We start from the raw sequence: 11801 nt of genomic DNA on the forward strand, positions 1-11801 counted from the left end.
AGAAAAAAACCTTTACAGAAAAAAAAAAAAAAAAGATATATATATATATCCCAAATTTGACTACCCTGGGCAATGTTTAAAAAAATGTCAGAAAGAGCTAGCAGTTACCATGGTTGTTAAGGTGCTAGACTCCCAGGTGGCCAACAGCAATTCAAGCCCCAGACCTGGAAGCTTGAAAATCACACTGAGTGTGTGTGAATGTGTGCCCAGAGTCCAAGGGGAGAATGGAGGAGAAAGGATTGTGGCATAGCCATGCCTCCTGTGGAGTGAATTCTCACTTTGCTTCTCTCTGTATCTCTCTCTGGCGAATGCACTCTCCCTATGGCAAAAACTCTAAAATAAAATAAATTTTAAAAAAGAGAGAGAGAGAGAAATGGCAGAAAATACATAAAACTCCCAGGCAGAAGAGTTACTGCTTCTTCCCATATTGTTTTTTTAAATTTCAGAAAGTTAACTTATGAGACAATGGGTTTAGGTCCAGACTTGAGAATAGGAATATCAGTATGTTCTGATTCAGTATTTATTTCCACCCCTGGTCTCTATAAGATAAATAAGAGAGTATGTTCATACCTTGAGAAGAAAAAGAAGGCAAACAAAGGTACAGACAATACCAGCTGCAGGGTGCGCCACTCTCGAAAGAAAAATGCCAGGCCTCCCAGTATTATCTGCCCCACACTGAAGGCGCAGGTCGTTAGTACTATTAACATGGGTTTATACTGGGTCCTTATCCACTCTAAAGCTAAAATAAAACTCAGGATATTCAAGTTAGATAAAAGTAAAATTTCAATGTCAATTTCAAGGCTTGGACAATGCAGATCAAAATCGTTGACTTACCAAGCATGGAACCATTTGTCATAACTACCGTAGAAGAGGAGCCTGCCAAGAAGCGTAGAGAGCAGTAAATGGAGAAGGTAGGAGCAAAGGCAGCAGACGTCTCACAGATGGCCATCTGGAGGTAAGACCATAAAAGAACCAACTTTCGCCCAAACCTGAGAAACAGAGAGTCATATTAGATTATGGCATCAATAATAATTAGTAAAAATAAAAATTAGAACTACCCCAGGATTCAGCGATAATACCATTAGGCTTATATCCTGAGGAAAAGAAATCTGTATGTCATAAAGATATCTACATCCCAATATTTATTGCAGAATAACTCACAATAGCTAAGATATGGAATAAACTTAAGTGTCCGTCACAAATGGATGGATATGGTAGATATACACGATAGAATATATCAACCATTAAACCATTAAAACCAATGAAATCTTGTCATTTGAGGTAAAATGGGTGGGCATTAAGTGACGCAGGGCAATGACTGAATCCATCTTGGGCAGGCCTAAGTCGCGCTTCCAGAGCCTGGCTCAAAGTCTTTGGCCTCTTCCTGCCAGGCGCAGGGCAGGGAAATAGAAATTCAACCCTTGCCAGGGAAAAAAAAAGGGGGCAACAGGTGCAGACCCTATCGTCTGACAGCGCTCCCACCTCCTTTTTGTTCTCTTCTCTGCAGCCCTGCTCCAGCAGCTCTCCAGAAGGACTTCTCCTGCTCTGGGTTGGTGCTTGTCTTGCCCCGCTCTGCCCCGCCCCAGGCTGGGAAAACTCCATTCCTTGATCTCTTTTTGTCTTGGCCTTCCTGGTGTGTAGAAAAGTATTAATAGCTTCTGTCCTTTGGGTAGATTCCAAAGAATGGGATTGCTGGATCAAATGGTAGTTCAATTTGTAGACTTTTGAGGTACTTTTCACAATTGCTAAGACATGGAACCAACTCAAATTCCCCCACATGGATGAATGGATTGAAAAACTGTGGCACATATACTCTATGGAATACTATTCACCCATAAAAAAAAACCCTGGCTTTTGACAGAAAGTGAAAGAATATGGAAGATTTATTGCTGAATAAAGTAAGCCAGGCTATGAAGGAGAGACATTGTATGTCCCCACTTAATGTATACCGAGTGTCTGCACTCTATGACTGAAACTGACGGGCTAAAGGATGTACAAGCACAAGAGATGGGTGTGCATATTGAAATGTTCACCTTGTAAGCTAAATAATGTGATTAAATGTATAAAAAAAAAAGCAAAAAAAAGAAAAGTATTAATAGCTTCATTTCATTTGTAAACATAAGCAATTTCCACACACCTATGTAGAAGACTAAAACATATTTGGTATATAAGTAATCTGAACCAGTTCTACAAGTGACTGGTTTTGAATTACTGTGAATATATGGAAATGCAGTTAAATATAATTTAAAGAGTGTTCTACATAACTTCTTAATTTCTATATTCCCTCCCTTACTCTTTTTTGGGGGTTTCCTTTCAGTAAGCAACTTTTACATGCTCTTAATGTATTCCTTTTTAGTAGGAACCCAGAAGTATTAGATTGAATGGAAAAACACTTGACATTTCTGGGTTGGGGGTGGGTGTCATATGTTGAAATGCCTCCTATATCATATATTATGGAGATAACGTATATTATGACAACAGGGAGTTTTCTTATTCACTCTTCATTTGCTACTGTTTACCAAATGTCTGCACTCTATTGCAGAAACTGAAAGGCTGGGAGAGCAACCGCGGATACTAGAGACAGTATGGGAGGAGGAGTTAAACGGGGGAAGGCTGAAAGGAAGGGAATCAAGGGAAAAAAGAAAGAAGCAAAACATTTAAGGGACACAAAAATGGAAAATTATCTGTTGGTAATAATGTGTATAGTAATATCTTTTACTGAACTTATATTCATAGTGGGAAAATTCAGTGGGTATGCTATAATGATACACAGTGATTGAATGTAAAATTATAATAATAATAATAATAATAATAAGTTAAATAAATAAAAAATAAACTTAGAAAAGAGGAAGTTAAACTGTTCCTATTTGCAGATGATATGATTATATACATAGAAAATACTGAAGAATGCATGAAAACACTCTTAAAAGTGATAAGTGAATTTGGTAAAGTAGCAGGATACAAAATCAATATACAAAAATCTATAGCACTTTTGGATGCCAATAATTAACGGATAGAGACAGAATTTTAAAAAGCAATCTTATTTACAATAGTCACGAAAACAATAAGATACCTGAGGAGGAACCTAACCAAAGAGATGAAAGATCTTTATAAGAAAAACCATGAAAAATAAAAAAAGAGAAATCGTATCTGAGACAAAGAAATGGAAAGATATTCTGTGTTCTTGGTTTGGAAGAATCAGTATAATCAAAATGTTGGTCCCACCCAAATTAATTTACATATTCAATGTGATATGAATTGAATTATCAGGGACATTCTTTGCAAAAGTACAAAAAGCAGTCATAAAATTTTTCTGGAACCATAAACATCCCCAAATCATCAAGGCAATACTGTGCAAAAACAATAAAGTAGGAGGCATCTCACTACCAGACTTCAAAATATATTACAAAGCAGTGATGATCAAAACAGCATGGTACTGGCACAAAAACAGACATATAATCCAATGGAACAGAATAGAGAATATAGAAATAGGGCCAGCAGTTGGTGTAATAGCTATGTCACTGGACTCCCCATATAGTCAACCATGGTTTGAGTCCCAGACCTGGCAGCTTAAACTCACACTGAACACATGTGCATACATGCCCAAGATCCCAAGAAAAGAATAGAGGAGAAGGAATTGCAGCATGACCATCCTCCTTGGGGACAAGTGATTTCTCAATTTCTATCTCTTTGTTTCTCTCTTTCTTTCTGGCGAGTTCATGTGCCCTATAGCAAAAATCTCTACCAAAAAAAAAAAAAAAAGAAGAAGAAGAAGAAAGAAATTCCATATTATACAATCAACTGATTTTTGACAAAAGGTACAAGATAATATAGTAAGGAAAAGTCTTTTCAGCAAATGGTACTAGGAAAACTGGATATTCATCTGCAGAAAAATAAAACTGGATCCCTCTCTCTCACCACTAACAAAAATCAGCTCAAAATGAATCAAGGACTTAAATGTAGAGTCTCAAACTATAAAACTATTAGTAGAAAACTTAAGGGAGCTCTTGAAGATATTGGAGTAGGCAAATATTTCTTAAATAAAACTCCTAAAGCAACAATTCCAAAAATAGCCAAGTGGGGTTACATCATGCTCAGAAGCTTATGCCCAGCAAAGGAGACAATAATTAGAGTGAAGAGACAATCTTAAAATAAGAGAAAAGATTTGCAAACTAGACCTCAGACAAAGGATCAATAACTAGAATATGCAGGAAACTCAAACAACTTACCCATTAAGAAACCAATAATCCAACTTTTAAATGGGCAAATGAGATGAACAGACAACCCCCCAAGAAAGGCATACAAATAGGAAAAATTTCTATGAAAAGATTTTCAATCTCTCTTGTCATGAGAGAAATGCAAATCAAAACTACAGTGAGACGATGTTTAACCCCAGACAGAATGACTACGATCAAAAAAAAAAAAAAAAAAAAAGATAAATGTTGATGATGAGGCCTGTGGTGAAAAGGAAACCCTCCTACGCAGGGTGAAATGTAAATTAGTACAATCATTGTGGAAAATATGGACATTCCTCAAATAGAATCACCATATGAACAGCAATTCCACTCCTTGGTATTTATTCAAAGACTAAGAAAATAGAGAGACTGTTTATTGCATGCATGTTATTGCAGCATTATTCACAATTGCTAAGACATGGAGCCAACCTAAGTGCCCAAGAACTGCTGAATGGATTGAAAAACTATAGTACATATATACTATGGAATACTATTTAGACATAAGGAAATAAGACCCTATATTTGATTCAAAGTGGATGAATATAGAAGACTTAATGCTAAGCAAAATAAACTTGAGTATAAAAGACACATCCTATATATCCCAGCTCAATATAAACTAAATGTCTGTACTTTATGGCAGAAATGGAAAGATCTGAATATATGATAGCAGGGATAATAGATGTATATACCAGAAACTGTAAGGGAGGGGATCAGACCAAGGGAAGAAACATTTAACAGAAAAAAATATGTAAAGTTCTCTGTTGAAAATTATGCATATGGTAATATTCTTGATTTGAGCTACATATATTACATACATATGTTGAAAAACAATATTGCACACTATAGAGATGTACAATGATGGAATCGAAATACAAATAAAATTTTTTAAATGAAGAAAACATACCTGAATTATGGGGTATGATTTTAAGACTAAATATCTACATAATGGGTATTTCAGAACGTAAAGAGATGGCAAAAGGCATAAAAAATATATTTCATGAAATAATAACTGAAATTCACAGAGAAATACATACATATGGATCGAGGAACTTCAAAGGACACCAGATTCATTCAACATAAGCTCTTCTCCAAGGCACATTATAATCAAAATGAAAGGGTTAAAAAAAAAAATCCTGAGGCCAGAAGGTGGCATGGTGGTTAAGGGAGCTATAGACTCTAACAAATAATTTTTTGGTGACTTCGACACCTCAATCTCTCCATGGATAGATCATCAAGGCAAAAAATAAATAAATAAACACAGAGACACAGGAGTTAAATAATGCATAAACCAAATGGACCTGACAGACATATATAGAACATTTCATACAACACTGAAGGAATCTAAATACAATTTTTTGGGAGCATATGGAATTTTTTTTCTAATTTAAATTTATTTATTTACATTCATTCACTGTACATCATTACAACATACAAAATGAGATTTTCTATCCAGAGTACACTGTATATTGGCTCAATCAAGCACAACAACATACATGTTATCGTCAACAAATAATTTTCCATTTCTTGTTTCCTGTATGTTTTGCTTTTTTTTCCTCATCCTTGATTCCCTATCTCTTACCCTCTGCCATCTCCCACTCTCCTCCCACACTGTCTCTGGTATCTACGATTGCTTTCTATACTGTTTTTCCCCCTTATTTTATTGAGTCACTAAAGATCTTAATTAATCTAAATATTTTCATAGCAAGCACAGTTGATATACACATTTCTATGAACACAAGTCCAACTTTAGGCATAAGACTCAATGAGTAGAATGAACATCCTATAAAGTAGCACCTAGCTGGGGCTATATATCATACTGCATTCATTGAATAGGTATTTTTTTTTTCAACTTAATTTACATTGGGCATATGGAACTTTTTAAAATTTGAGCACAAAATAGGTGCAGAAAAGACTCTACAAACTTTTTTTAATTAAAAAATTTTTATTTTATTATTTTTTAAATATACATTCAATTGGTATACATTATTCAACTCACAAAGAGAATTTACCCAACATGAAATACACCTCACACCAGTCCACTTGAAAATAGTATACATGTTATCATCAACAGGTAATAAACCATTACTGTGTCCCACAAACATCTTGCCTCTCTGAGATGCCAGGTGGCATGGTGGTTAAAGGCGCTGGATTCCCATATGGCTGGCGTGGTTCAAGTTCTGGACCTGGCGGCTTTCTCTCCACCTTCCCTCTCTCTCTCCCTCTCTTTTTTCCTCTCTGGTCAAATGAATAAATAAATAAATGCAGTTAAATAAAATCATTTTTAACAAAACAGAAAAAATCGTGCCTCTATTCTTCACCCTACCCCACTCCCACTCTCCTGCTATAGTCTCCAGTTTCCATAACTGTTTACATGTTTTTAAAAGAATAACAAAAAGGCACACATTTATATTTTCCTTTCAAAATACGTAGGGTTTATTTTTTTCTTATTTTTTTTATTTTAATTTCTTTTATACATTCAATCACACATGTCACTTAGCTTTTAGAGTGAATGTTCCAACATGAATACATTTCTTAACAGTCCAGTATACACATTATCATCAACATATAATAACCTATTTATTTGTCCCATAAATGCCTTGCCTCTATTTTTCTCCTTAATGTCTTTCCTCAGACTCTTCTCCTTCTCCCACCCTCTTCTCACACTGTATCTGGTATCTATAACCATTCTCTTTGTTTTTACATCCTCTAACCTTTCTGTTTCAACCATAGAGCTTCATGGCCTGGCTTGCCTCACTCAACAGTAAATCTTCCATATTCACTCGCTTCCTGTCAAAAGCCACGATCTTGTTTTTTAAAGCTAAGTAGTGTTCCATAGAGTATATGTGCCATGCTTTTTCAATCCATTCTTCTGTTCATGGACATTTAGGTTGGTTCCGTGTCTTAGCAATTGTGCATAATGCCACAGTAAACATAGATCTGCAAGCACCTTTCTGACTAAGCATTCTTCTGTCCTTTGGGTAGATGCCAAGGAATGGGATTGCTGGATCATATGGTAGTTCTATTTATAGATCTTTGAGGAATCTCCATATTGTTCTCCATAGTGGCTGGACCAATTTACATTCCCACCAGCAGTGTAGGAGAGTTCCCCTTTCACCACATCCCGTCATCACTTATTATTTTTTTGTTTTTAATCTTAATAATTCTGACTGGTTTAGTGATATCTCATTGTGGTTTTGATCTGCATCTCGCTAATGATGAGGGATGTTGAACAATTTTTTCATATGCCTTTTGCTTCCTTAAAGAGTTGTTTTTTCTGCTCATTCTGCCATCTTTAAATTGGGTTGATCATCTTTTTTCAGGTAAGCTGCTTGAGTTCCCTGTGTATTCTAGTTATCAGTTCCTCATCTAAGGAATAGTTTACAAAAATATTTCCCATTCCAAGGACTGTTGATTCACACTAATTACTGTGTTTTTTGCCATGCAGAAACTTCTCAATCTGATGTAATCCCACTTGCCTATTTTTAGGATTATTGACTGTGCTTTGGGGGTCTTATTTAAGAAGTCTTTGCCTACCCCAATATCTACCAGAGTTTCCCCAGTATTTTCCACCAGTGGTGTTATAGTATGAGATATTTGGCTTAAATCTTTCATCTACTTTGAGTTGATTTTTGTCAGTGATGAGAGGAAGAGGTTTAGATTAATCTTTCTGCAGGTGAATATCCAGTTTTCCAGCAGCATTTGCTAAAGAGGTTTTCCTTTTTGCACTGGATTGACTGGTACCCTTTGTCAAAATCAGTTGGCTAAATGTTTGGGAGTTTATTTCGGGGGTCTCTATTCGGTTCCAGTGGTCCACATATCTGTTTTTGTGCCAATACCATCCTGTTTTGATTATCACAGCTTTGTAGTATATTCTCAGGTCAAGAAGTGAGATGTCACCCACTCCGCTCTTCTTGCACAGGATTGTTTCGGCAATACAAGGTCTTTTATGATTCCACACAAATTGTATGATTGTATTTTCTAGATCTGTGAAGAATGTCTCTGACACTTTGATTGAGATTGCATTAAATATGTAGATTAATTTGTGTAGAATTGCCATTTTGACTATATTAATTCTTCTGATCCAAGAACATGGGATGTCCTTTCACTTTTTTATGTCATTTTCAATTTCTTTCTTTGGCTTCTCATAGCTTTCCTTGTGGAGGTCTTCAACTTCTTTGGTTAGATTCATTCCTAGGTATCTTATACTTTTCATGGCTATGGTAAATAGAATTACATTCTTCAGTTCTATCTCAGTCTGGCTGCTGTCTGTATATAGCAGTGCTATAGATTTCGGTATGTTGATTTTGTACCCTCCAACTTTATTGTATTCATGTATTACTTCCAGGAATTTTTTCATGGATACCATTGGATCTTCTATGTATACAATCATGTCATCTGCAAATAGAGATAGTTTCACCTCTTCCTTCCCTATTTGAATGCCTTTTATTTTATTCTCTTTTTCTGATTGCATTGGTAAGTACTTCCAGTACTATATTGAAAAGGAGTGGAGAAAGTGCGCATCCTTGTCTTATACCAGTTTTTAGCAGAAAAGTGTTCAGTTTTTCCCCATTCAGGATGATGTTAGCTAGATAGATAGATACCTTTTACTGTTTTGACGAATGACCCTTATATGCTGATATAGCTGAGAGTCTTGATCAGGAAGAGATGTCGTATCTTATCAAATGCTTTTTCTGCATCAATTGATATATTCCATATGGTTTTTATCTTTCTTTCTGTTAAAATGATGCATTACATTTATGGGTTAGTGCATGTTGAACCATCCTTGCATCCCTGGAATAAAGCCTACCTAGTCATGATGTATAATCTTTTTTCTATGTTGTTGGATATAATTTGCTAGTATCTTGTTGAGAATCTGTTTCTATATTCATCAGAGATACTGGTCTATAATTTTCCTTCCTTGTCATGTCCTTGTCGGTTTTAAGAATAAGGGTGATGGAAGCTTCATAGAATGAATTTGGGAGAGTTCCATCCTTTCTGATCTTTACAAATAACTTGAGTAGAATGAGGGTGAACTCTTCTTTAAAAGTTTTGTATAATTCAGAGGTGAAGCCATCAGGATCAGGGCTTTTCTCTGTTGGGAGGCTACTTACTCATTCAATCTCCTGGCTTGTTATGAGCCTATTTCTATGTCCTCCTGCCTCAATCTTGGTAGATTATATGTGTCTGAAAATTTGTCCATCTCATCCAGGTTTTCTTGTTTGTTGGTGTATAACTGTTCATAGTATCCTCTAATGATGTTTTGTATTTCTATTATGTCTGTTGTTATATTGCCTGCTTCATTGAGAATTTGATTTACCTGGTTCCTTTCTCTCTTCTTAACTACTCTAGCTAGTGGTGTGTTGATTTTGATTATTTTCTTAAAGAAATAGCTTTTACTTTCATTTATTTTCTGTATAGTTTTTTATTTTCTATTTCATATATTTCTGCTCAAATCTTTATTATTTCTTTTCTCCTAGAATTTTTTTGGATTTTTTTTGTTGTAGTTTTTCCAATTTTCTGAGGCATTGTGTTAGGTTGTCCATTTGCTGTCTTTCCATCTTCTTATGTGTACTAATAGCTATGAACTTCCCTCTTATGACTGCTTTTGCAGTGTCCCAAAGACAATAGAAACTCATGTACTTCTAGTCATTGGCTTCTATGAATCTTTTGACTTCAGTCTTTATTTCTTTAGTAGTTGTGAAGTCATTCAGGAGTAAGTTATTTAGTTTCTGAGTATTTGTGTATTTTTGAGGATTTTTCCTGAAATTCGTATCAAGTTTAATTTCACCATGGTCAGAGAAGAGGCTGGATATAATTTCTATGCCTTTAAATCTGTAAAGGTTTGCTTTGTACTCTATCATGGGGTCTATCTTTGAAAAGGTTCCATGTGGGGGTGAGAAAAAGGTATATGTTGTGGTTTTGGAGTGGAAGGTTCTAAAGATGTCTGTTGAGTCCATTTGATTTATGGTATCATTTAGATCTTATATCCCTTTGGTTATTTTGGTCTCAATGATCTGTCCAAAGAAGATAGTGGGATGTTGAGGTCCCCAATAATTAGTGTGTTGAAGTCTATCTCACCTTTTAAATCTAACGGTCTTTCCTTCACATATTTGGGTACTCCTGAAGTAGGTGCACAGATATTTATAAGCATTATATCTTCTTGATGGATTAGCCCTTTTACTACTGTATAATGCCCTTTGTCTCTTCAGACAGTTTTTGTTTTAAAGTCTATTTTGTCAGAAATTAATATAGCAATTCCAGCTCCCTTTTGGTTCCCATTTGCATGAAATACCTTTTCCCAGCCCTTCACTTTTAGTCTATGTATGTCTTTATCCACGAGATGTGTTTCCAATAGGCAGCAGTGGGTTTCTCTTTTTCTTATCCATTCAGCCAGTCTGTGTCTCTTGATTGGACAATTTAATCCATTAACATTCAATGTTATTAGTGATATTTCTAGACTTGCCCCTACCTTTAAGTTGCCCATTGTCTTGGTTGTCTTTTATTCTCTTATTTATGGCTGGTCATTCCTTAGTTTTCCTGGAACCGGACTTTCACAGGACTATCTTCAGAGTTTCTTGAAGAGCTGGTCTGGGGTTGGCAAATTCTTTCAGGTTTTGATTATCTGAGAAGATTTTAATCTTTTTTTTCCCCATATGAAGGATAATCTTTCTGGATACAATAATCTTGGTTGAAATTGTTTCTCTCCCAACACTTTTTCTTTCACATTGTGAGTGCATTTTTATGTGAGGATTGTGGAATATTATGAATATTTGTCAAAACAGTATATAAATGTGAATACAATTTTCTGTCATATTGGAGTGAGCTAGATTAGGCTCTGGGATTTCAAGCGTGAACTCAGTTATTATGACCTGAGTCAGTGACTAATTTTCACTGTTGATTTGGACTTCATTTTAACTTAGTAATAATCGCTCATAACTTATATAGTGATTTCATAGGGAAAATCTCATTTTTCTGATAGGGCTGAATCACCAAATCAGTTACTCATGTCAAGCGTCAAAAGAGTATGTCTGGGGTTCAACCAAGGATCCTTGTTTTTTTATACAGGTGAAACATTAACTGGCGAAATAGAGGATATACACTGTTAAGAATGTGGTAAAAAGAGCTTAAAATAATAAAGCATTTCTTACCATTTGTTCACCAAAGCAGGCAAACTGCTGCATGGAAGGCAATCCAGACATGCAAATCTTGCCACTTAATTGCCCTAGTTGAGGTACCAGTAATGCAGTCCAGGTATAGTTATGCTTGAAATGTCTAGCTGTCATGAGGGTCTTAGATACACTTGGGGTAATTTTTTTTTTTGGTATTGATCGAAGGGTAAGACACGTAAAATGTCATTATGCACACTGAAATTGTTAGGTATACCACAATGCTAAGTTGGATCATATTTGAGAATGATTTTTCTAATGTTATTATTATGCCAAATGCAAAGGCTTGTTAGAAAAATTCTTGATAAGCACAGTACCACTACAATAACTTTCTGACAGAACAGAAATTAAAAAAAAAAAAAAAAAAAAAAAAGTCCAAAAAGCAGCTGGGGGGGTGGTT

The 11801-nt window shown here is 35.4% G+C and overlaps 1 protein-coding gene across 1 annotated transcript in view; it reads right to left on the reverse strand.

Annotated features, from left to right (window-relative positions):
• The window catches only part of SLC22A10 (solute carrier family 22 member 10), a 39431-nt gene that overhangs the window by 18354 nt on the left and 9276 nt on the right, over positions 1 to 11801 (reverse strand). Inside the window, exons 3-4 of the mRNA XM_006156551.1 lie at positions 835 to 989; positions 571 to 739 (exon numbers count right to left, since the gene is read on the reverse strand). Of these exons, the coding sequence (XP_006156613.1) occupies positions 571 to 739; positions 835 to 989 (324 nt within the window). The remainder of the gene's footprint in view (positions 1 to 570; positions 740 to 834; positions 990 to 11801) is intronic.

Source organism: Tupaia chinensis, unplaced genomic scaffold (genome assembly GCF_000334495.1).
Source record: "Tupaia chinensis unplaced genomic scaffold, TupChi_1.0 Scaffold000502_1, whole genome shotgun sequence".
NCBI lineage: Eukaryota > Metazoa > Chordata > Mammalia > Scandentia > Tupaiidae > Tupaia > Tupaia belangeri.